This window comes from Vulpes vulpes, chromosome 10 (assembly GCF_048418805.1).
Source record: "Vulpes vulpes isolate BD-2025 chromosome 10, VulVul3, whole genome shotgun sequence".
NCBI classification, from domain to species: domain Eukaryota; kingdom Metazoa; phylum Chordata; class Mammalia; order Carnivora; family Canidae; genus Vulpes; species Vulpes vulpes.
The window spans coordinates 25,627,868-25,654,315 of NC_132789.1; the positions used below are offsets into that span (position 1 = coordinate 25,627,868).

At 41.1% G+C, this 26,448-nt stretch overlaps 1 protein-coding gene across 3 annotated transcripts in view; it reads right to left on the minus strand.

The window, feature by feature from the left end:
- PISD (phosphatidylserine decarboxylase) overlaps positions 1-25,982 on the minus strand; it is a 44,558-nt gene extending 18,576 nt beyond the window's left edge. Inside the window, exons 1-3 of one of the 3 annotated variants that reach the window (XM_025986001.2) lie at positions 25,846-25,982; positions 15,589-15,668; positions 11,844-12,019 (exon numbers count right to left, since the gene is read on the minus strand). In XM_025986001.2, coding sequence (XP_025841786.1) covers positions 11,844-12,019; positions 15,589-15,668; positions 25,846-25,910 — 321 coding nt within the window. In that variant the 5' untranslated portion in view covers positions 25,911-25,982. The remainder of the gene's footprint in view (positions 1-11,843; positions 12,020-15,588; positions 15,669-25,845) is intronic. The other 2 variants (XM_072723283.1, XM_072723285.1) reach the window with 2 other exon arrangements.
- Between the last annotated feature and the right edge of the window lie 466 nt (positions 25,983-26,448).

The window sequence follows — 26,448 nt, forward strand, 5'->3', positions numbered from 1 at the left end:
TTCTACAACTCAACAAAAGAAAGCAAATCATCCAATGGAAAAACGGGCAAAGGACTCGAATAAACATTTCTTCAAAGAAGATACAAGCATGTGAAAAAGATGCACAACATCACTAATCATTAGGGAATGCAAATCAAAACCACACTGAGGGCAGCCCCAGTAGCGCAGCGGTTTAGCGCCGCCTGCAGCCCAGGGCGTGATCCTGGAGACCCTGGACTGAGTCCCACGTCGGGCTCTCTGCAAGGAGCCTGCTTCTCCCTCTGCCTGTGTCTCTGCCTCTGTGTGTGTGTGTGTGTGTCTATGAATAAATAAATAAAATCTTAAAAAAAAAAAAAACTTAAAACAAAACCACACTGAGATTCCACTTCACAGCCATTAAAATGGTTATTATCAAAAGTGCGTAAGTGTTGGTGAGATGTGGAGAAACCATAATTCTTCTGTATCGCTAGTGTAAATGTAAAATGGTACAGCCACTGTGGGAAAGTCTGGCAGTCCTTCTGAAAGTGAAACACTTATGACCATATGATCCAGCAATTCTACTCCTAGGTATATACCCAAAAGAACTGAAAGCAATGACTCAAGCAGATACTTGTATACCAGTGTTCACAGCAACACTATTCACAAAAGCCAACTACCCAGTGGAAATGACCAAGTATGGATAAATAAAATGTGGTATAAATCCATACAATGCAGTATTATTCAACCTTAAAAAGAAATGAAACTCCAACAGATGCTACAAAATAGGTAACTCTTGAAAAACATAGGGCAAATGTATGATTCCACTGATATGAAATATCCAGAATAGGCAAATATGAAATACCCAGAAACAGTGGTGATTAAGGGCTGCAGAGGTGGGGGGCAGGAGAACAATACAGTATTGTTTAATGGGTACAAAGTTTCTGCTTGGGACAATGAAAACGTTCTAGAAATAGTGGTAATGGAATGTACTTAATGCCACTGAATTATGTACATTTAAAAGTGATTAAAATGGGAAATTTTATGTCAATCTCCCACCAAAATTCGTATGTTGAAGTCCTAACTCTCAAAGGGAAGGTGTCTGGAGATGGGGCCTTTGGAAGATAATTAGGTCATGAGGGTAGAGACCTTCTGATTTGATTAGTGCCCTTATAAGAAGAGACAGGGGAGAGCTTGTTCCCTCTCTCTCTCTGGCATGTGAGGACACAGTCTACAAGGAAGAGGGCTCTCATCAGAACCTGACTATACTAATAACCACCCTGATCTCAGACTTTCCAGCACCCAGAACTGGGACACAGTAAATTTCTTCTATTTAAGCCACCCCTGTCCATGGTATTTTGTTACAGCAGGCTGAGCTAAGACAGACCATTTTATCAAAAGTGAGAAAAGAGAAAGAATCTTTTCTTTCTCAAAAAAGAGAAAGAATAAAGAGACCAAGACTGTGGGTAAATACACAACACCAAAATATTCTGGAATGGTTTCTGTGAGGAGAGGAAGAGAGGGTACCGTTAGAACAAACAGCAAAATGACTCAGAAGAAGCTGATGAGAAGGGAAAGATGCCAGAGGGGGTTGAGGAGAGCACATGGACCAACACAAAGACAGACACATACACAGAGGGTAGAGGCAATGAGGATACACGGTGTACAACAGGAGCAACATGAGGAGTAAGGGTGGTCCCCATATCCCTCTCCTTTAGCTGCGCTCCCCAGAAATCACGGATCATCAGTTTCACGTTAATATGACCTTGATCTCTCCTTTCCTCCCAAATACTTCTCTCAGCCAGTGAGGAAAGTGAAGTCCCTGTTACACATGTAAGGGACTTGCTGGATGGCTGCAGCATAGGGAATGGGACTCTAGCTGAGCTCAGAGTACAGGAGCAGAAGGGCAGCCGGTGCCTTATCACCCCAATAAAGGGGCAGAAGAGCCTTAAACGGTGGTAACAGCTTCTATAAGCAGTCATTCCTGAAATATGAGTGATATTGTGATTTGTAAAAAATATATATTTGGTCATTCATTTGAGCAAAACATATTTGTTAATAACAATTGGTCATGGTTCCTGGCTCATAGCTCCCCAAACCTGTGGAATTTCCTGAGTGACAAGAACAGTGGAAGCATCCACTGTTATACCATGTAGTCTTTTGTCCTCAGCTCCTAAAATCAGTTCAGAGCCATAAAGGTAAAATGGGTGTCCTCTGTTATTCATAAAATTCCCTTTCTATCACTACTGGGTTTATGTTAACAAGCTGACTTTGGGAAATCCTGTAAGGATAGGGAACCAACAACTAAAGAGGGGGGAACTTTCAGTTGCAACCCCTGACCTGGGAGAGGGGTGGGGAACTGGATGTGGAATCAATCACCATTCGCCAATGGTTTAATTAATCATTCATGTGTATGTAATGAAACTTCCATAAAAACCCAAAAAGATGAGGTTCTGACTGCTTCCAGGTTGGGGAACCAGAAGACTTCCATGTACCACTGGGCAGAGGCCCAAACTCCATGAGAACAGAAGCTCCTTTGCATGGGACATGACCCCAGGTATCTCTGTATCTGGCTGTTGACTGGTTATCCTTTAATATCCTTTGTGACGAACTGGTAATCTAGCAAGTAAAATGTTTCTCTAAGCCCTGTGAGCTGCTCAGCAAATTAGGTGAACCTCTTTTTTTTTTTTAATTTTTTCTTAAAGACTTTATTTATTCATAGAGACAGAGAGAGAGAGAGAGAGAGAGAGAGAGAGAGAGAGAGAGGGAGGCAAAGACACAGGTAGAGGGAGAAACAGGCACCATGCAGAGAGCCTGACGTGGGACTTGATCCAGGGTCTCCAGGATCACGCCCTGGGCTGCAGGCGGCACTAAACTGCTGTGCCACCAGGGCTGCCCAAATTAAGTGAACCTAAGAAGGCAGCGGAAACCTCTGATTTACAGCCATTCAACCAAAAACACCAGGACTAGGAAACCTGGGAGGCTCAGTGACTGAGCATCTGCCTTTGGCTCAGGTCATGATCCCCAGGTCCTGGGAACGAGTCCCACACTGGGCTCCCCACAGGGAGTCTGCTTCCTGCTATGTCTCTGCCTCTCTGTATCTCTCATGAATAAATAAATAAAATCTTAAAAAAAAAAAAAAAAAACAACAAGACTTGCAATTGCCATCCAAAGGGGGTAAGGGTAGCAGGGTTGTAGGACTGCGTTCTTAAGCTATAACTCAAGGAGGGGGTGGTTGGAACCTCCAATCTATAGCTAGTCGGTCAGAAGCACAGGTGACAACTTTTGATGGCATCTGAAGGTGGAGGGTGGGGCAGAACAGACGACAGTCTTGTAGGACTTGAGCCCTTAACCTGTAAAATCTGATGCGAGCTCTGGGCAGATAGTGTCAGAACTGAGTTGAACTGTAGGACACCTGGTTGGTGTCAAGAGAACTGCTTGTTGGTGTAGGAGACACAATCCCCCATTCACAATCACATATGCTGGAATTGGTTCTAGAACCCTTTAATGATAAAATAGACCCCTCCAAATGTCCCTGCTGAAATGAGTTTTGCTTATTTGTAATGAAACCAAAGTTACTATGTCAATAAATAGCTAGGTTCTCTAAGGTGGAGAAAGGAGGGAGCTATCCAGAGAACTTCATAAATCTACAGAGGAGTCTGGAATCCCTGGCTGAGGATTAAGCAATGAGTGTATCTAGGGTTAAATTCCATGAGACACAAAAAATGATCAGAGAGCTATAAGGCAAATGATTCCCAGAGCTCACACAAGACAGGAGACACTTTCAACCAGCTAGATGGAAAGTACTCACTGAATACTCCGGAGATTTAAGAGATAGCCCAAAAGGGTCATACTTTAGTATACGCAGTAGGGCTAGACTAGTCCAGAGTAAAGGCTATGTATCCTAACAAAGCATCAAAACAAGCCTAAAAGGATCAAAGTGATCCACAAATCAGTTAACTACCTTCTAAAATAAAATCTATCAGTATTTGATGGAAAACAACAAAATCGAGCATTTGACAAAGTAAAACTCACAATGTATAGTACTGAATAAAAATTACTACACACGTAAAGAAGGAACAACCAGGAAGGGGGGAAAAATCAGCCAGTAGAAGGAGACCCAGAAATAACACAAGATGATGAAATCAGGAGAAAAGGACTTTGAGACATCTATCTAAACAAGCACAATAAGCTCAAGGACTTGTAGGAAAATGAGCATAATGAGAAAAACAGAAGACATAAAAAAGAACCACTTCTAAAATGAAAAGTGGTATATCTAAAATGAATTTTTCTACCAAAAAGCTTCTAGAATAAGTGATCTTAGCAAGATCACAAATTCTCACATATTGCTAATTGGGAATACAAAGTGGTTCAATTACTTTCAAAATAGTTTTTTAATTTCTTATGAAGTTAAATATATATACTTCCCTATGACCAAATAATTGTACTTTTAGGTATTTACACAAGGGAAATGAAAAAAAGATGCCCATATAACATGTATACACAATAGTCAAAAGCTGCAAACCACCCAAATGTCCACAAATAGTCAAAAGCTGCAAACCACCCAAATGTCCACCAACAGAAGAATTAAAAACAATTTGGGTGATAGTCACCCAATAAGAAACTAGTTAGCAATAAAAATGAATGAAATCCCAAAAAATGCAATAACATGGATAAATCTCCACTTCATGCTATGAAATAAACCACATATTAAAGTATATTCCATTTATTAAAATTTCTTAAAAGACAAATCTAATCCATGGTGACAGAAAGCAGATGAGTGATTGTCTTGGAACCATGAGTGGATACTGACTACAAAGGGGTACAATGTTCTTCTCTATTTCAAGTATGGTAGTGATTACACAGTATATGTACTGTGTACAAATTTATCAAAAAAACCAATGAAATGACACATATATGAATGGCACAGAACAGAGAGTCCAGAAATAAACCCACCCTTACACAGTCAATCTACAATAAAGGAGATAATAAACAATGGAGGAAGACCATCTCTTTAAATAGTGCTGAGAAAACTAGACAGCCTCATGCAAAAGAATGAAATCGGCCCATTTCATTATACCATATACAAAAATAAACTCAAAATAAATAAATCCTACAAGTAAGACCTAAATCCATAAAACTCCTAAAAGAAAACATAGGCAGTAAACTCTTAAATGTTAGTCTCAGCAATATTTTTTTTTAATCTGTCTCCTCAGGCCAGGGCAACAAAAGCAAAATTAAACTGGGACTACATCAAACTAAAAATCTTTTGCATACCAAAAGGAACCATCAACAAAAAAGAAAAGGCAACCTACTGAATGGGAGAAGATATTTGCAAATGATATTCCTGGTAAATACATAAAGAATCCCTATGACTCAACACCAAAAAAAAAAATAAAATAAAAAATCAACCAATTAAAAAATGGTCAGAAATCAAGATCATTAGTCATCAGGGAAATGCAAATCAAAACCACATGAGATATCATCACCTCACACCTGCCAGAATGGCTAGTATCAAAACAACAAGAAATAAATGTTAGCAAGGATGTGGAGAAAAGGGAACCCTCATGCACTGTGAAATGTAGAAATGTAAATTGGTGCAGCCACTGTAAAAAACAGTATGAGGATTCCTCAAAAAGTTAAAAATAGAACTACCAGGGCACCTGGGTGGCTCCATAGCTGAGTGTCTATCTTTGGCTCAGGTCATGATCCCGGGATCCTGGGATTGAGTCCCACCTCAGTCTCCCCCACATGGAGGTGCTTCTCCCTCTGCCTATGTCTCTGTCTCTCTCTCTCTCATGAATAAATTTAAAAATAATACATACATACATACATACATACATAGCTACCATACAACCCAGAAATTCCAACCCTGGGTATTTATCTGAAGAAAACAAAAAAAACACTAATTCAACAAGATATATGCATCCCCATGTTCACTGTAGCAGTATTTATAATACCTAAGATATGAAAGCCACTTAATTGTCCACAGACAAATGAATGGATAAAGATGTAGTATATACACACAGTGGAATATTATTATTCAGCCACAAAACAGAGTGAAACTCTTGCCATTGTGACAACATGGATGGGCATGCAAGGTATTATGTTAAGAGAAATAGAGACAATATCATACAATTTCACTTATATGTAGAATCTAAAACACAAAGGAAAGGAAAAGAGAAACAGACTCATAAATACAGAGAACAAAGTAGTGTTTGTCAGGGGGCAGGAGGCTTGGGGGATAGGTGCAATAGGTGAAGGGAATTAAGAGGTGTAACAATTAGGGATGCCTGGGTGGCTCAGTGGTTGAGCATCTGCCTTTGGCTCAGGGCATGATCCTGGGTCCTGGGTTCGAGTCCACCATGGGGCTCCCCACAGGGAGCCTGCTTCTCCCTCTGCCTATGTCTCTGCCTCTCTCTGTGTCTCTCATGAATAAATAAAAAAAAGTTTAATATTAAATAAGTCAGGTAGAGCAGAAAGAACAGTCAATAATTTTGTATGGTGACAGATGGTAACTTAGTAGGCACTTATTTTGGAATATACATAAATGTCAAACCATGCTATATGTACAACACTAATATAATATTTTATGTCAACTATATTTTAAAAGCAACAATGAGGGCAGCCCCGGTGGCACAGTGGTTTAGCGCCGCCTGCAGCCCAGGGCGTGATCCTGGAGACCCTGGATCAAGCCCCGTGTCAGGCTCTCTGTATGGTGCCTGCTTCTCCCTCTGCCTGTGTCTCTGCCTCTCTCTCTCTCTCTCTCTCTCTCTCTGTCTCTATGAATAAATAAATAAATAATCTTTAAAAATAAAAAATAAATAAAATAAAAGCAACAATGAACTGTATATTTAAAAAGGGTATGTTTTACTGTATGGAAATAATACCTCACTAAAGCGGACTTTAAAAATTAAAGCATTGGGTATCCCTGGGTGGCGCAGCGGTTTAGCGCCTGCCTTTGGCCCGGGGTGCAATCCTGGAGACCCGGGATCGAGTCCCACGTCAGGCTCCCGGTGCATGGAGCCTGTTTCTCCCTCTGCCTGTGTCTCTGCCTCTCTCTCTCTCTCTGTGACTATCATAAATAAATAAATAAAATTTTTTAAAAATTTAAATAAATAAATAAATAAAAATTAAAGCATTATTTACAGTGGCCAAGACATGGAAACAACCTAAGTGTCCAACAGATAAACAAGTTGTGTGTGTGTGATACATATACACATGCACAGGACATATATACATACATACATACAATAGAATATTATTCAGACAGGAAAAAATGAGGAAATCCTACACTTGCAACAACATGGATGTACTCCAAAGGCATTATGCTAAGTGAATTAAGTCACGCAGAGAAAGACAAATACTGTATGATTTATTTATATGTAGAATCTAAAAAAAACAAAAACAAATAAAAGGTAAAAAAAGAAAAGAAAAGAAAAAAAGAAAAAGAAAAAGAAAAAGGAAAAGAAAAAAACCAAACTCAGAGGAAAAGAGATCAGACTATATAGAGTGAGGGGAGAAAGGGAACTAGAAGGACAAAAGGTACAAATTTTCAGTTATAAAAGAAATAAGTACTAGAGATGGAATGTACAACATGATGCCAATAGCTAGCACTGCTGTCTATCACACAGGAAAATAAGAGAGGTAATTCTAAGAGTTCTCATCATAGAAGAAAATTTTCCTTTTCCTTTCTTTTTAAAATCCTATCTATAGGGATACCCAGGTGGCTCAGTGGTTAAGTGCCTGCCTGCGGCTCATGAGTATGATCCCAGGGTTCTGGGATCAAGTCCCACACTGGGCTCCCTACAGGGAGCCTGCTTCTTCCTTTGCTTATGTCTCTGCCTCTCTCTGTGTCTCTCATGAATAAAAAAATAAAATCTTTTAAAAATTAAATTAAAATTTAAAAAAAATCCTATCTATAGAGATGACGGATGCTAGCTGAATCTATTCTGGTAATCATTTCAAAATATATGTAAATCAAACCAACATGCTGTATACCTTAAACTTACATAGTGAAGTATATCAATTATTTTTCAGTAAAACTGAAAAAAAATTAAATCAGTTTTGAATAGCCAAAAAATATATAAGTAGAGTGAGACATTCTGGAAAGACATACTAATGTTAAAAATGCTTGCTTGCTTCTGGAGAGTGCAGATGGGATTAGTAGGTGAGGCAGAGAGTGGAAGACTTTTTTATGTAAACCCTTCTTCGTTAGTATTTGAATTTTTACATGCTTGTGTTTCATTAAAAAATTTTAAAACTATCTCATTAAAAATAAAAATTAACAATACATATTCCTAAACACCCAAAAGCCCAGAAGGGTAAGTTCCTCAAAATATGAACTGTGGTTTCCTGTGCATTGTCGGATCCTGGGTCATCACTGTTTCGTCTTCATATTTTGCAACGCTTTCTGGTTTTCAAAAAATGAGCATTGCCTGGGTGGCTCAGAGGTTGAGCATCTTGTCTGCTTTGGCTCAAGGCATGATCCTGGGGTCCTGGGATCGAGTCCCACATTGGGCTCCCCATAGGGAGCCTGCTTCTCCCTCTGCCTATGTCTCTGCCTCTCTCTCTGTCTCTCATGAATAAACAAAATCTTTAAAAAATAAATAAATAAAAATTAAAAATAAAAATGAGCATTTATCTTTATAAGAAGATAAATGACAAAGCTATTTCTACACTGAGGAAAGTGATGCCATATATACATAAAGAGAAAAAGAGTGGAGCTGCTGGAACCTGGATGCCTCTCAACAGGCTACTTCTTACTTTGCTGCTAGTTACAGAACTCCCTTCATAGGTTTCATTTCTACTCAGCCAACTGCATGAGCTTTTTTCCCTAATATGAAAAGAACATGACTCTTAGAGCAAAGAACTTAAAAATATTTTCTTAGGGACACCTGGGTGGCTCAGCGATTGAGCGTCTGCCTTTGGCTCAGTGTGTGATCCTGGGATCCGGGATCAAGTCCCACATCGGGCTCCCTGTGAGAAGCCTGCTTCTCCCTCTGCCTATGTCTCTGTGTCTCTCATGAATAAATAAATAAATCTTTAAAATATATTTTTTTTCTTAAATGTATAAAAAAACAGAAATCAGGAAGATGAAACAGCTCACCCAGTGCCACAGCTGAGCTCAAGTCTCCTCACACCGTGTCCCACACCCACCTGCCCGATGCCCCTCTGCAAGAGCTGTGCCCTCTCCCCACACCCCGAGTAGAACCTGCAGTGAGTAAAAGTGGCACAGATTTTGGAGTTATGGTTTCTTCTATACTGTTGGGAAGGGAGGAGAAGGGAGAAGGCAGAAGACAAGGCAAGACAACACAAGGCAAGGCGGGAGAAAGAAAGGTAGGAAGGAAGGGAGGAAGGACTGACAGACTTAAATTGAAATAAGGGAAGATATGGGCATAAATCCTTAGCCCCAGGGGCTCATCTCGGCACAACTACCAATCTGTCCCCTCTCTTGAGCTCTTGAGATGCCAGACTTGACTGAGGGATATGAAGAGATTATATTCCAGCAAAATCACCAGAATTTTCATTTGCCCCTTAAAAACACAGCCCTGACAGAAACCTTACAGCTCTTCTGTCCATGGTTCCTAAATCTGGCTTATCAGAATCACCAAAGGGACTTTTTAAAAACAAAGATCTTGAGCCTTGCCCAAACTTTCTAAATCTCCAGGGGTGAGACCAAAGAATCCATAGTTTTTAAAGCTCCCCAACAATTCTGATGATCAACCAGATTGGGGTACTCTCATTTTTCCTGAGAAGAACAGTGATTTGGTGGGGGCAGGGGTGGGACTAGGATCCAGCCTGCAACTGCCAATCAGCACTCTCCCTTCTCCTGACCTGCTGCCCCTCCTGAAATCCTACAATGTCTACTCAGAATCCAGACCATTTCCCTTTCATAAAGTGAAATGCTGGCATCCTGCCTATAAATCCAGCAGTCCTGTGGCCATTTTACTCAACCAAAAGAAAAATATCTAACTTAAACCCGGCTCTTAACCAGTAGAGGCTTCTGATTTCACGCTGAACTAGGCCACTCTGATCCAGTGTTCTATTACTATCCAGGCCCTAGAGTTTATAAGCCAATCAACCCCATCCTCTTTACAAACCATCATCTTTCAGGTATTGACTCATACAAAGCAGTAATCCTAATTATACAAATGGTGAATGCTAAATACTACTGACATTGGTCTTTTATGATTTTGGAAATCACAGATTTCTTCCAAATGTAGATTCTTTTGGAGACCTTTGAAATTGGTGGGAGTGTGCTGAAAGCATTGATGGGCTTAAATACAATGGAAATTTAACGGACTTATATCTTATTTGGACTCATTTTCCCCATCCTGAATTTAATGAATAAAAGAAATTTGACATGGGATGCCTGGGTGGCTCAGCGGTTGAGCATCTGCCTTTTGGCTCAGGGCGTGATCCCAGGTCCTGGGATCGAGTCCCACATTGGGCTCCCAGCAGAGAGCCTGCTTCTCCCTCTGCCTATGTCTCTGCCTCTCTCTGTGTCTCTCATGAATAAATAAAATCTTTTTTAAAAAAAGAAAGAAAGAAATTTGACACATTAAAAAAATAAAATAAAATAAAAAAGTATGACTCACATACTACACAATTATCCTTCACCAAAAGGATTTTGTCATATACTACCAGAAGACAGAAGGCTTTTTTTTCTCTTGGTCTGACATAGGCTATTATAAAGCCCAAGGCATATGAAAAGGCTAAAAAAATAAAAAAGGGCAGATATATATGGGCAAGCAAAAAGGGATTTCTTCGGGTAACAGTCACATCTGGATCTTTATGCCCAGCTGACTAAATCAGTTTTACAGGACTACTAGAAATCAGATAAAATCTTTACAGTGGATTCTACTGGAGGAAGAGGGTCAAAACCAAAATCCAAAACAAGTCTTTGGGAGGAAGCCTATAATGTAGCACATAATGCCAATGCCAACAAATATTCCTAGATATACTATGCTAAAGCTAGAAGGAGTCTCAGATGGGTTCCAATCCAACCGGCTTTATAATTGTTTATGCTATTTATAGCATAGTCACACACAGAAGACCAGATGGCAAGTGACAGGTTCAAGATCACAAGGCTCCTAAAGAACATGGTTGGGACTTGCCTTCAGGACCCACATGCTCTGGCCACTGGATTCAGCTGAGCGAGATTACCAATATGGAGAGGCTCATGAGGAAACCCAAACACATCATTCCAAATGCCATAAAGTCTCAACTTTCACCACCACCCCTTTTGCCCAGGCTATCGGATCTACTGATATTTCACACTTTTCATTTGTTAAATTATGGCTGAAAAGAAGGCATTTTTAAATTTACACCTTAATATTCAATTTCAACATTTACTGAATGTCTACTCTAAGTTAGGTATCATCCTGGGCCCCTGGAGGGCAACTGAGTAACAGAGTTCATTGTACGTCATAACATGGTTCAACAACATTAAAGCCTGCCTCTACTGTGTGGCCCTGTTGTGGGGGTAGCATTTTGAGCAATAGCAATAAAAGAATTTGATTATTTCAGTCTGGTTCCTGGTAAGAACTCCTCCACATCACAAAAGTCCAACAGCTTCAGCTTATTAGAGCAGTACATGAACAAGTAGGATACCAGCCCCAACATAAGGCATGAACTCTGAGGATTTCAATAGCAGATAACTTCTCAGAGCTCTTGGGGAAATCAAGGGTAGGTCTGGATGCAGAAGGGAAGCCCAACATAATGCCAAAGACATAACATCTGTGTCTGGCCAAAAACCCACAGAAGACATGAGCTCCAAAAAAGCACATTTCACTTTTTCAAACATTTCAACTCTGGGGCAATTTAAAAAATGACAGATTAATTGTGCTAAATGAGAACTCAAGGTGGTTCCACCTTGGTCCTACCTCCCAGTGACCAGCAAGTTTGGGTGGAATCTCCAACCCCAGCTTCTCCAGCTCTCGTTCCCTGTACTTCTCATACTGCCGGTAACCTGCATAGCCACTGCCTGTCACCAACAATATCGGCAGGGGCCGTAGCAGGAACAAGGTGCGGGCAGAGGCAGTGTGGACTCTTCTGGCATCTGTAACAAAAAACAGAACATTTTGAAACTGGGAGAAGGGACAGGGATGGATCATACAAGCAGCACTAAAACAAGACCCAGGATATGTCAGTGCACCTCCAAAGTCCTCATTAAAGGTTACTGGACCCTGAAGGGGTTTGACAGGTGGCTGCAACCTTGAGTCACTATTAAGACCCTTCTGGAAAAAAAAAAAAAAAAGACCCTTCTGTTTTCAAATTCTACCAGTAAGTAAGAGACAAGCATCTTTCCTATCAAATTACAATGCACCTCAACTGCCACCATAGCCAGAGAATTTAAGATGAAAACACTGAATCACAAAGAGGTCAAGTAACTAATCAAGGTTGCCCAGCTGGCTACCACCCAGTCCAGGATAAGAAGTCAGGGACCATTTCTCATTCAGGACTCTCTAATCTTACTTTTACAATCCAGGCCCAATTCTGACTAGACACTAGTATTCTCAAATGCAAACTCCCATAAACTCTTACAATTCTATAATAAAAAAGACAATCCAATTTAAAAATATACAAAGGTGGGGGCGTCTGAGTGGCTCAGTCGGTTAAGCATCTGACTCTTGATATCGGCTTAGATCATCATGTCGGGCTCTGTGCTCAGCAGAGGGTCTAAGGATTATCTCTCCCTCTCTCTCTCTCCCTCCCTGGCTCATGCTCGTTCTCATGCTCTCTCTCTCTAAAATAAATAAATAAATCTTTAAAAATTAATTAATAAATAAAATATACAAAGGATCTGAATAGACATTTCTCTAAAGAAGATACAGAAATGGCCAATGAGCACATGGAAAGATGCTCAACATCTATTATGGGTTGAACTGTGTCCCACCCCCCCTCCAAATTCATATGCTGAGTCCTAACTCCCAGTAATACAGAATGTGACCTTACTTGGATATAGGGTCTCTAAAAAGGTAAACAAGATAAAATACGGTCATCATGGTAGGCCCGAATCTGATATAACTGGTATCTTTAAAAAAAAGAAAAATTTGGAGACAGACATGCTCATAAAGAGAATGCTGTGTGAAGATGAAGGCAGAGATCAGGATGATGCTTCTACAAGCCAAAGAAGCCAAAGATTGCCAGCAAACCATTAGAAGCTAGACCAGAGATATGGAACAGATTCTCCCTCACAACCCTCAGAAGGAAGCAACACTGTGACATCTTGATCTCAGACCTCTAATCTCCAGAATTTGAGTAAGTTTCTACTACTTAAGCCACTCGGTGGTACTTTGTTAGAGAAGCCATAGCAAACCAATACAACATCGTTAGTAATCAGGGAAATCCAAATCAAAACCACAGTGAGATACCACTTCACACTCACTACAATGGTTATAATCAAAAAGACAACTAGGTGTTGGCAAAGATATAAAGAAAGTAGACACTCATGCACTGCTTGAGGGATTGAAAAATGGGGCAGCCACTTTGAAAAAGTCTGAATGGTAAATTCCTCAAAATGTTAAACATAAAATTACCATTATGACCCAGCAACTCTGCTACTAAGGATATTCTTGAGAGAAATGAAAACTACATCTACACAAAAACTTGTACAAGAATGTTCAATAGCGGTCAAAAAGTAGAAACAACCTAAATGTCCATCAACAGGTGAATGGATAAATAAAATGCTGTATATCCATACAATGGAGTATTATTTGATAATACAAAGGAATGAAGAACCTTGAAAACATTATGTGAAAGAAGCCAGCCACAAAAGGCTGCATATTGTAAGATTTCATTCACATGAAGTGTCCAGCATAGGAAACATACTACAGACACATAGATTAGTGGTTGCCAGGGGCAAGATTAGTGGTAGGGAGAAATGGGGAGTGATGGTTTAATGAGTCAAGTGTTGTTACTGGCTTGGGGAGGGAGCGTGGGGAAAGAGTGAAAATGTTCTAAAATTTAATAGAGATGATGGTTGCACAACTCTGAATATACTACAAACCACTGAACTGCACTTTAAAAAGATGAATTTTATGGTATGCAGATTATATCTCAATAATGCTGTTATTAAAATCTGAAGAGCTGGGCAGCCCGGGTGGCTCAGCAGTTTAGCACCACCTTCAGTCCAGGACATGATCCTGGAGACCCGGGATCAAGTCCCATGTCGGGCTCTCTGCATGGAGCCTGCTTCTCCCTCTGCCTGTGCCTCTGCCTCTCTCTCTGTGTGTCTCTCATGAATGAATAAATAAAATATTAAAAAAAAAATCTCAAGAGCTAAATTAAAAAAAAAAAAAGGCTAAATTCCCAGTAGCCTATACTAAACCAAAGTATACCCTTCTTACTGCATCTTGACTTCCAATGGGAGGAAACCTTCCTTTTTTTTTTTTATTTTTTTTTTGGGGGGGGGGGAGGAAACCTTCCTGTTCCCAACATCACTATCCCCCTACCACATTTTGGCTGTTGCTGTTTCTTCTTTTAATGAGCAAGTATGGATGTCACTAATCTCTCCCATCTTCTAATTATTCCTAATGAACTCTTACTATTTCACAACTAAATATTATACCTCTGACCAAGAAAGACTGACCAAACAGCAAATTTTTTTCCACTTTCTGAAATATTTGCTGACAAGAGATCTGTTATACCCTCCTCACTGCAGTGAGCCACTATCCTAGACTGACTAGTCACACTCTACTGAATGCTGTCTGCTACACTAGCCCCTTCTTCAGTTATATCTCTCACCTTCTCAAAGGCTTACACTTTGCCTCTCCAAAAAGTAGTAAGTAGAGAGAGCCCTCCACTACTGACCACCCCTCCGCTGGGCTTATCACTTTATAAATACACAGCTTCTCTGCAGATCCAAGACCATGGCTCAATTTCTGAGGGTGCCTCCCTTCTATCCTTCATGTGATTCCTACATGCTCCAGGATGCAAATCCTAACTAAATAAGTAGCACCCAGATGTGCTATTAACTACCATAATAAACATTTGGTTTTTGCTCTCTTTAACCAATTTATTTTACTTCCAAGGTACTCTCACTAGACAATTCAAAATGCCTTCTGGTATGATCGAATAAAAAGGATATCTAGATAAAGATGACAGAAGATTTTTGTACGGATTTAAATGGCTGCTTACAAAACCAAAAAAGTTCATAATCTACAATTTTGATGAGGGTATGGGGAACTGATGTACTCACGAGCACTTTCTGCTCATATGCATGTAAGCTGGGACAACCTCTCTGAAGAACAATTTGGCCTAAATACCAACTTGTAAAATACATAAATCTTTTGATCCAGCAATTCCAGCTCTATAAATCTGTCCTAAAGCTATGCCAAGATATGTTACCACAGAAATGTCTATAGTACAAAAAGCCTAGAGACAAACTTAAATGTCCAACACCAAATGGCAGTCATTCAACAGAACACTATGCAGCCAATAAAAATGATGAGGTAATAATCATTAGCACTTCAGTGATAACTACATGCCAGACACTCTAAGCACCCCACAGATATAAAATCATTTAATTCTAATAACAATCCTGTGAAATAGGAGCTGTTTATCCCAGTATACCAAGAAGCAGACTGAAGCACAGAGAGGCCAGCACCACCTTTAATTAATACTTACTTGTATAGAAGGCTCTGACAGGAAGCTTCCTTAAGGGCTGTAGGAAATGGCTCATGGTAGTGTTCTCACAGTGAAGGAGGCTACAATTAAGCAAAAAGAACTATTAAGCATCTATCTTAAAACAAAATTTTTTAAGTAGGCTCCACACCCACGTGGGGCCTGAACTCAAAACCCTAAGGATAAAGACCTGGGCTGAGATCAAGAGTCAACCACTTAGCCAAATAAGCCACTCCAGCACCCCTATCTTAAAAAAAAAAAAAAATTTAAGATTTTTTAAAAAATTAATTAACTTACATATTTGAGAGAGAGAAAAAGAGAGCATGAACATGCGGAGGAGTCCCTTTCCCACTTGTGCTCTCTCTCCCTCTCCAATAAATTTTTTTAAAAAATTACTAAAAAAAATACGATGGGGTGCCTGAGTGTCAGTCGGTTAAATGGCTGACTTTGGCTTGGGTCATGATCCCAGGGTCCTGGGATCAAGCCCTACATCAGGCTCCCCACTCATGTTCTCTCTCAAATAAATAAAATCTTTAAAAATATTTTTAAAATGTGCATCAATTGGCAAAACTTGGACACAATGTATAAATTCAGTAATAGTCTTTATCAATGTTAATTTCTTAGTTTTGACCACTGTACTGTGGTTGTGTGAGAAAATGATCTTGTGGGAAAAAGGCTGAAATAGTTCATAGAAAAGGGGTATGTTTGTAATTTTCTCTCAAGTGTTTCAGAAAAAAAAAATACACATAAAGAGAGGAGAGGGAGAAGAAGGGAGAATGGTAAAGCAAATATAGTCGACATTTGGGGAATCTTCGTAAAGGGTATTTGGGAATTCTATTATTTTTATAACTTTTCTGTAAGTCTGAAACAATTTCACAATAAAGTCATTTTTCTTAATGAAGCCCAAGATCATAGTAGCCAGTACTCTTACTCAAAGCCACATGTTTCTATACCACAAAAGAACCGTATGCAGTCTTGTAAACATTTAGCCCCTACTGGTTAAAGAATCTTTTTTTTTTTTTTTTTTTTTTTAAATTTATGATAGTCATAGAGAGAGAGAGAGAGAGAGAGAGAGAGAGAGAGAGGCAGAGACACAGGCAGAGGGAGAAGCAGGCTCCATGCACCGGGAGCCCGACGTGGGACTCGATCCCGGGTCTCCAGGATCGCGCCCTGGGCCAAAGGCAGGCACCAAACCGCTGCGCCACCCAGGGATCCCTGGTTAAAGAATCTAATACTGGCAGCTGAAATTTTAAATTTTAAATGTTTGACCTGGAAAAAAAAATGACACAAACAAACCACATGGAACTATTCTAATTTACGTCAAGACACCTGATATAGAATTTTTTTTTTTTTTAAGAAATAAGAACATAATTTTTTTTTTTAAGATTTTATTTAAGGGCACCTAGGTGGCTCAGCGCTTGAGCGTCCACCTTTGGCTCAGGTCATGATCCTGGGATAGAGTCCTGCACTGGGCTCCCCGCAAGGAGCCTGCTTCTCCCTCTGCCTGTGTCTCTACCTTTCTCTGTGTCTCTCATGAATGAATGAATGAATGAATGAATGAATGAATGAATAAATAAATAAATAAATAATTTTTAAAAAAATATTTTTTTTATTTATTCATGAGACACACACACACAGAGAGAGAGAGAGAGAGAGAGAGAGGCAGAGACACAGGCAGAGGGAGAAGCAGGCTCCATGCAGGGAGCCCGAGCCCGACATGGTACCCGATCCCGGGACTCCAGGATCATGCCCTGGGCCGAAGGCAGATGCTAAACTGCTGAGCCACCCAGGGATTCCCCAAAATATTTTTTAAAATAAACAAAAATAAAGGTTTTATTTATTTGACAGAGAGAACACAAGCAGGAGGAACAGCAGAGGGAGAGGGAAAAGCAGACTCCCTGCTAAGCTGGGAGCCCAATGTGGGGCTCAGTCCTAGGACCTCAGGATCATGACCTGAGCCAAAGGCAGATGCTTAACTGACTGAGCTACCCAGGCATCCCTGATTTGGAATTTTTGAATTCTTCTTTGTGGTTACTTCGCTATTCTGTTAAGCTACTTTGACAGCCTTCTCAGAAAGAAACTACCAATGACTTTTACAGCTTTCCATTCTGAGAAAACATTATTTCTGATTTCAGTTTGTTTCTGTGTTTCACCTTCAACCAGGGAAGGACATCTTCCCAGAGGCAGTAAGAAAGGACTGCCAGAAAGGAAAGCATTCATGAACTTTTACTTAATAACTGGATCTCTCCTAATCAAAGAGCAAACATCTCTCTTTCAATTCAGATAGCATTTTGGTTTCCCCAAATTTTGTGTTTTGTTTTTTTAAGATTTTATTTGTTCATAAGAGACACAAAGAGAGAGGCAGAGACATAGGCTGAGGGAGAAGCAGGCTCCAGACAGGGAGCCTGATACAGGACTGGATCCCAGGACCCCAGGATCACAACCTGAGCAGAAGGCAGAGACTCAACCACTGACCCACCCCCCCGAGCCCCTCCCCAAATTTTGACCTAAAATCTTAAGTAAAGGGACTATGTCCTTGTCAGTAAGTGTTTCTGTTTTAACTAGAGCCCTTTATGATAGAAGCAATAATTTAATAAAACTGTCTACATTGCTACTTTTTTGGAAAATAGAACTGCATTTATGACCTTCATGCAATAATATTTACTTTCATTACTTTCATGGATATTTAGTAGTTACACCTTACACAGATACCCTGCAAACAAGATCAGATTTAGGCATCTTCATTTTTTTTTTTTTAACTTGAAATTGACTTAAAAACACCCTCACAGCACAGCGCTAATAGGGCTAATGTGATGAATCTGATTCTCTGATTGGCAAGTCAGGTCTGTATGGTGAAAAAGTATGGGACCATGATAATCACCCCACTAAGGCCAGAGAGACATACAACTATTAACACAAAGAGGGTAATGTTTCAGTATATGAATGTTCTTTCAGCACTGAACAATGCTCATCTCTTAGACTGGAAACTCCCACTATAAAAGCTAAAAGCCTCCAACCCTGCTTTCCAAACAGAATTAGAACAAGATATATAAAAACTGACTAAAGGTACATTGTTGTGCTCTGTACACTGCTGTATTATGTCTTCCAGAATGAATGCTGAACCCAACTAAAAGAATGCTTGCAAACTTTTGAATAAGGCTTTTTTCCCCTTTGGCTGGGGGAGGTATGAATGAGAGATAATTGTCTATCCACTGCAACCAGACACACAGCACTCAGGTGGTTTCTCTTGCATGTGGGTCTTCCCCCTTGGCCGCCCTGTCCCAGAACAGATTGCTTGGCTTTCTTGTATACCACTGTAGCCCCAACTCCTAGAAAAAAATGCCGGCAAATGCATCATTACACCAACTTGTCTTTTACTACTGGATCTCTTCTATCTTCATATAAATGCTGTACTTTCTCCAATCTTACATAAACTCTGTCTACCATGTATCCTCCTCCAGCTTCCACGCTACTTTTCTTTCTCTCCTTCATAATAAGCTCACTGTCAACCATAAAAATCCTAGAAGAGAACACATGCAGCAACTCTGTTCTAGATAGGTCCTCTGAGGTGAGGGAAACAAAAGCAGAAATAAACTACTGAGACTACATCAAAATAAAAAACTTCTGCATAGTAGAGGAAACAATCAACAAAACTAAAAGGCAACCTATAGAATGGGAGAAGATATTTGCAAATAACATATCCAATAAAGGGTTGCTATCCAAAATATATAAACTTATAAAACTCAACACTCAAACAACAAATAATCCAAATAAAAAACGGGCAGAAGACATCAGCAGACATTTCGCCAAGAGGATATCCAGACAGCCAAAGTCACATGAAAAGGCCCTCATCGTTTGTCATCAGGAAATGCAAATCAAACCTATAATGCAGTATCACCTCACACCTATCAGGATGGCTAAAATCAACACAAGAAACAGGTGTTGGCAAGGTTGTAAAGAAAAAGGAATCTCTTGCACTGTTGGTGGAATGCAAACTGGTGTAGCCACTGTGGAAAACCGTATGGAGGTTCCTTAAGTTAAAAATAAAACTAGGGATCCCTGGGTGGCGCAGTGGTTTAGCGCCTGCCTTTGGCCCAGGGCGCGATCCTGGAGACCCAGGATCGAATCCCATGTCGGGCTCCTGGTGCATGGAGCCTGCTTCTCCCTCTGCCTATGTCTCTGTGTCTCTCATGAATTAAAAATAGAATAAAATCTTAAAAAAAAAAAAAAAAGATGTGGTATGTGTATACATAGATACATACATATAAATATATGGATAATGTATACACATATATACACACACACATATACATATAGTGGAATATTATTCAGCCATAAAAAGAATGAAATCTTGCCACTTGCAATGACATGAATGGAGCTAGAGGGTTATGAAATGTTAAGTGAAATAAGTCAGAGAAAGACAAGTAACAAATGATTTCACTCATATGTGGAATTTAAGAACCAAAACAAATGAGAAGAAAGCAAAAACGAAAGAGACAAACCAAGAAAGAAATTCCTAGAACTATAGAGAACTGATAGTCATCAGAGGGGAAGTGGGTAGAGGAATGGGTTAAAAAGGTGACAGGAATTAAGGAGTGTAGTTGTGAAGAGCACTGTGTGTTAATTGGAATTGTTGAATCACTATATTATACCTTTTTTTTTTTTAAGATTTTTTTTTTTTTTTTTAAGATTTTATTTATAGGGCAGCTGGGTGGCTCAGCGGTTTAGCGCCGCCTTCAGTCCAGGGCCTGATCCTGGAGATCCAGGGTCGAGTCTTATATCGGGATCACTATATGGAGCCTGCTTCTCCCTCTGCCTCTCTTTCTCTCTCTCTCTCTCTCTCTGTCTCTCATGAATAAATAAAATCTTTAAAAAAAAATTAAGGCAATATCCATGTACTTTAAAAAAAATTTTTTTTAAAGATTTTATTTATTTATTCATGAGAAACACACAGAGAGGCAGAGACACAGGCAGAGGGAGAAGCAGGCTCCTTGCAGGGAGCCTGATGTGGGACTCAATCCCTGAACTGGGATCATGACCTGAGCCAAAGGCAGGCACCCAACCGCTGAGCCACCCAGGCGTCCTGGGTGTCCCAATAGGCACACATGGATGGGTCAGTGGTTGAGTGTCTGCCTTCGGCTCGGGGCATGATCCTGGAGTCCCAGAATCGAGTTCCACACTGGGCTCCCTTCATGGAGCCTGCTTCTCCCTCTGCTTATGTCTCTGCCTCTCTCTGTGTGTCTCATGAATAAATAAATAAAATCTTAAAAAAAAAATAACTGGAAGTTTGTACCTCTTGATCTTCTCACCCTTCCTCCTTCCTGAAACATTCCCCTCATGTGGCTTCTGGGACCCTGATTTTCCTCCTAGCTCTCTGGTCTCTCCCCTAACTTCAAACTGTTGCCATGCCCAAGGTTTGGATCTCTTCACCAAATACACGCTCTTCCTAGAGTTGCTCATCCAGTCCCCAGCTTTTATTTATTTTTATTTTAATTCCAGTATAGTTTCAGTTGTACAGTTGTACAGTTGTTCAGTTTCAGGTGTACACTATAGTAATTCAACAATCCATAAATCACCCAGTACTCATCACAAATGCATGGCTTAATTCCCATCACCCATTTCACCCATTTCACCCATTTCACTCTCCCAGTCACCATCTTTAAATAGCCACACACTGATGATTCCCTCACTGCTCCTTCAGAGATGTCCAGATCCATTATTTTCAACTGGCTACTCAACATCCCTACTCTGCGTCATCTCAAATTGAGTTTGTCCAAAACACGATTCCCCTTCAACCTGCTCTTCCCCATAGAGGAATCCATCTGTGGTGAGACTAGTCAGGTATTTATCAAATCTACTTCATCTTCTCCCTGGACACCCAAAAACGTGGTGTTTCCCAACCTCCTTTGCAATAGGGTGTGACCAAAAAACTGCATTCTAACCAATGTGAAAACCATTCAGGTTTCCCAGGCATCCACACCCAGGCTTTCCCCTTCAGCCTGTTCTCAGCAGACAAACATGAAGAACTTGGGGAGCCATGTGCTAAAGACAGCAGGAGCATCCATGCATTACTGTTGCCCAATCAGGAGCACCCACTGGGACTTTAGAAAATCGAGACATAAATTTTTACTGTGTTGTCACTGAGATCCTGGGGTTTACCTGTTACCATAGCAGCATTACTATAATACATCATCTCAGCAAAAAGTACCACCCTCCAGACAGCTACACAAATCAAAACCCTAAGACCCATTCTCATAGAAGTCTCTTCTTTCTCACTATCCATATTCAGTCCACTAGCAAGACAGGAAGACTCTTCCTTTAAAATATATCTTTATCTGCCTAGGGGCACCTAGCTGGCTCAGTTGGAAGAGCATGCAACTTGTTCTCAGGGTCCTGAGTTCAGGTTAAGTGTAGAGATTTTTTTATTAAATAAATAAATAAACTTAAAATATGTATACGTGTATCTTTATCTGCCTATTTCTTGTTGTCATCACGCCCCAGCCCAAAACACCAGATTCTCTTACCAGATGACAGTGAAGGCCTGTTCTCCAGTTTTCACTCTTGGCCCTCTATATTCTACTCACTGCAAAACAGCCAGAATGATCTTTTCAAAACAAAAAATAAAACCAGACCCTATATACCGGTCCTTGTTGGATTCTCAAATATCCTGCTGCTTTCCCTCTCTTCCTTATTCATTCCTGTTGACACTTCTAGTACCTACCACGCCTTTGCCACTTTCCACACCTTTGCATTTGATGTTTGTTCTACTAGGCACACCCTGCTATGTGGCTCACTCCCTTATCAGCCAGTTCTCTGTTAAGAGTCTTCCTCCTCAGTTTGGCTCTCCTGAATACCATATGTCCAAGAGTTACCCCTCTCAAGCACTAACCCTTTAATTACCTTTTTTTTTTTTAAGATTTTTATTTATTCATTCATGAGAGACACACACAGAGAGAGAGGCAAAGACACAGGCAGAGGGAGAAGGAGAAGCAGGCTCCATGCAGGGAACCCAACGTGGGACTCGATCCCGGGACTCCAGGATCAGGCCCCAGGCTGAAGACAGGCGCTAAACTGCTGAGCCACCCAGCGATCCCCACCTTATTTTTTTTCATACCACTTCTCGCTACCTGGAATGAAAAGATTACATATGTATGTGTACATATATGCATATATATACATGTATATTTGTGTATCCACTTGTTTACTGTCCATATTCCTTGATGAACATAGGGGTTTGTATGCCTTCTCACTGAACTCCAATCTCAGTGGTAAGATTAAGCCCCAGAGAGATGAATGGATAAATTCAATCAGATGTCTATTCTAGGTGGTGACTCATGTGGGCATCCTGTAAGCAGGTGATTAAAGCCTATTAGTGAGCACACAAGTCTGACAGTATGGCTCATTGCCACTCACTAGCAGTATGACTTTAGAAACGTAATTAATTCTCAGCCTCAATTTCTCCACCTGTAAAAACAGAATCTACCTCATTAAGATTATGTGAGACAATCATGAAAAACTGGTACCTAGTTACATATTACTATTATTTAAAGTAACAGAGTTTATATTCAGCTGGCACACGCTGGAACACCTGTATCAATTATCTATGACTAGGGGCACTTGGCTGGCTTAGTCAGTGGAGCATGTGACTTGTGGTCTCAGAGTCGTGAGTTTGTACCCTAAGATGGGGGTATAGATTATATATAGATAGATAGATAGATAGATAGATAGATAGATTACTTTAAAAAAAAAGTTGTCTATGACCAATGTCCATGCTGATTGGTCTATGCCCATATTTCCATCATTATATAAAATAACATTATCTCTGGTGGTGAATGCTTTAACTGTAGTCTTTCTATCTCCCCTGCTTTCTGAAGCTATGAAAGCTCTCCTGAAAAGCAACTGGCAGATCTGAAGAAGGCCTTATTCCACATTCTATCTTGCATAAGTGTGGAGTGTTTTCTCTTTCTTCTACTAAACTACAAAATTCTTTAAACACAAAGCTGATTTCAAATGCTGTATCCTTTAACTCCTCTCCTCCCTCCCTTCCTCCATGGTCCCTGGCACTGTGGTTTGCAGTTGGAATGAATGTCATAAATATTTCTGAAAGTCTTGCATAAGCAACTACTCCCTACGTACTAAGTCTACACTTATATGAACCTAAGAATCATCTGGGGCACTTTCCGTCCCAACCTACTACACACCAACTAAATCTGAATTTGGCAGCAAGGTGGGGATATACCTGGGAATCTCAATTTCTAATAAACATCCACCCTATTATTTTATCAAGTTTGGAAAACATGGTCATTAATTATCACCCAAAATGTTGCTTTCTCTTTGTTCTGTCACCTGCCACACATCACCCAGTTACTGAAAACTCCCCTCCAATATGAGGCTTTCCTTTATATGTTTCACGGACATGCTTTACTTAAAACTTAAGAAAATGTCTGGGGCAGCCCTGGTGGCTCAGCGGTTTAGCACCGCCTACAGCCTAGGGCGTGATCCTGGAGACCCAGGATCGAGTACCACGTCGGGCTCCCTGCGTGGAGCCTGTTTCTCCCTCTGCCTGTCTCTGCCTGTCTCTCTGTGTGTGTCTCTTATGAATAAATAAATAAATAAAATCTTAAAAAAAAGAAAATGTTGTCTGTTTTTTGTGTGTATCAATATATGATACCTTTGAAATCAGGGGTTCTTATTGTGCCCCTAATGAGGAATGAATCCTCATTCCTTCCAACCACTACACCTAAATCCAGCCTCATTTATCTCCACTGATACTAAAATATGAGTCCCTGTTTCCAGCCCCCTTTTTAATGACGAGTGAGTACATCCTCTACATCATCATTTTAAAAAAAATATCTGAAGAGTGTCATTTTTGTGAAAATATCAGAGAGGATGACAAAACATGAGAGACTCCTAACTCTGGGAAATGAACAAGGGGTGGTGGAAGGGGAGATGCGCGGGGGGTTGGGATGACTGGGTGATGGGCACTGAGGGGGGCACTTGGCGGGATGAGCACTGGGTGTTATGCTGTATGTTGGCAAATTGAACTCCAACAAAAAAATTTTTTTAAAAAAGAGTGTCATTTTTTAGTCTTTCTAACTGACACAGTTTAAGTAAATTCACAGCTGACTCATACACAGCACAGCTGGTATTAACATGAGAGAACCAGAGACCCCTCAGTCCAAATCCTAACCGTTACCCCACACTGATGAGCCCTCTTCTGAGAGAACTACACCATTTCTGAAGAGTCAATGATAAGGGAGAAAAGCTTTCATGGTAAGGCCAATCAGTTTCTGTTCCCTCTCAGTCCAAATCCAGTGCCCTTTGACTTCCCAAAATTACAATGACAGGTCACCACCTCTGACCACAGAGCAAGTTTTGGTTAACGCTGACAAAATTAACCCTGCCAGAAAAACAAAGATAACCACGCATCTCTCAAACCCTCGCCCTTTGAAATGACACCAAGCAGCAGACTCTGAGTCATATCTACCAACATTTTAATCCATTTTCTGAGAGTCTAGATGCTCCCAAGGTATTTCTGAATAATAAATGCCCTCATGGTGGGCAGCCTGGGGGAAAGGTCCTTGCGTGACAGAGGTGGCCTACTCGGGGTCCTGGCTCTACTAACGGGCTGGGTAACACTAAGCAAGTCCCTCACACTCTCAAGGCCTCAATTTCGCCACTTCCAAAAACAGCTGGATTTAGATGACCCCTCATGTCTCTTCCAACTCTTAAGAATCTAAGAGTTGGGAGCCAGTCCCCAGAATAACCAAACTCTAATTCCTTATGGACTATTTGCGATTACCAAATCCAACCTCTTCGCTTCAAAGATCAAGAATCCAAAAGGAAAGCCCCCGACTCCCAGTTCCAAGCTCTTCCCACATCTCACCGCCCTTCCAGGAACACCAACCCCGAAAGAGGCGTGCAGTCCAGCCTCGACTCTACCGGGGGACAAGCAGCTGATTCTATCTGCTTTGTTCGTTTGGGTTGTTGGGGTTTTTTGTTGTTGCTGCTTGTCCCCTCTGCACTTCCACCTACATGGAAAGGGCAACGCGAGAGCGCTTAAGCCAGATCCTAAATAAACCCAGACCTCCCTACGCGCCGGCAGGCACACCGGCTCCCGAGCTCTAGGTGAAGGTGGATGGCTCTGCCTTCACTCGCCCCCTCCTCAGGTCGAGCCCGCAAAAAAAGAAACGATTTCTTCCTCCCGGGTTCGGCCCAGGCCTCCTCCCACCCCTAGACAGCCTCCCCAGGTAGCTATACCTGCTCCGCCACGGCGTGACCCCGCGTAGCAACCTCAGACACCGCCGCCCCACGGACGCCGCCATCTTGTCTCCTCCTTCTTGGCGGACCACGCCCCCTTTTCACACTCGTGGCGCATGCGTGTGACGTTGACGAGCCTCGAGCTCACGGGACCAATGAGGAACGCCGTGGGCTGTGGGCTGTGGGCGGAGACGCCTAAGCCCCGCCCCATCGATGCTCCCCGCCCCATCAGCCCGGCCCTTTGGGAGCCTCCAGGGCCAGGTGAGGTAGGTCAGCCTCGTGCGAAGTCAGGCCCTGGGTGGAGCGTAGCCACTCTTCCTTCTTCCTTGTGGTGTGCGTTTCCTCGTGCGCCTGAAAAATGAGTCACCCAGGATCCAAGAATGTATCAGCTTGGATGGAGAAGCTAAGACCACCCACGACTGGGATACCATTAATTCTGGGCTTTCTAAGCGCCAGGCTCCATTCTGAGCACTTTGCCTGTATGGTGTGTCGTTCTTATTTTCCCAAACTGGGGAAATACAGCTCCACTTTTTCCTCCCCCAGTCTGCTAATCATAGTTGTCTTCACCAGATATTTGATACAAGAGGGATATATTGCCTGGTG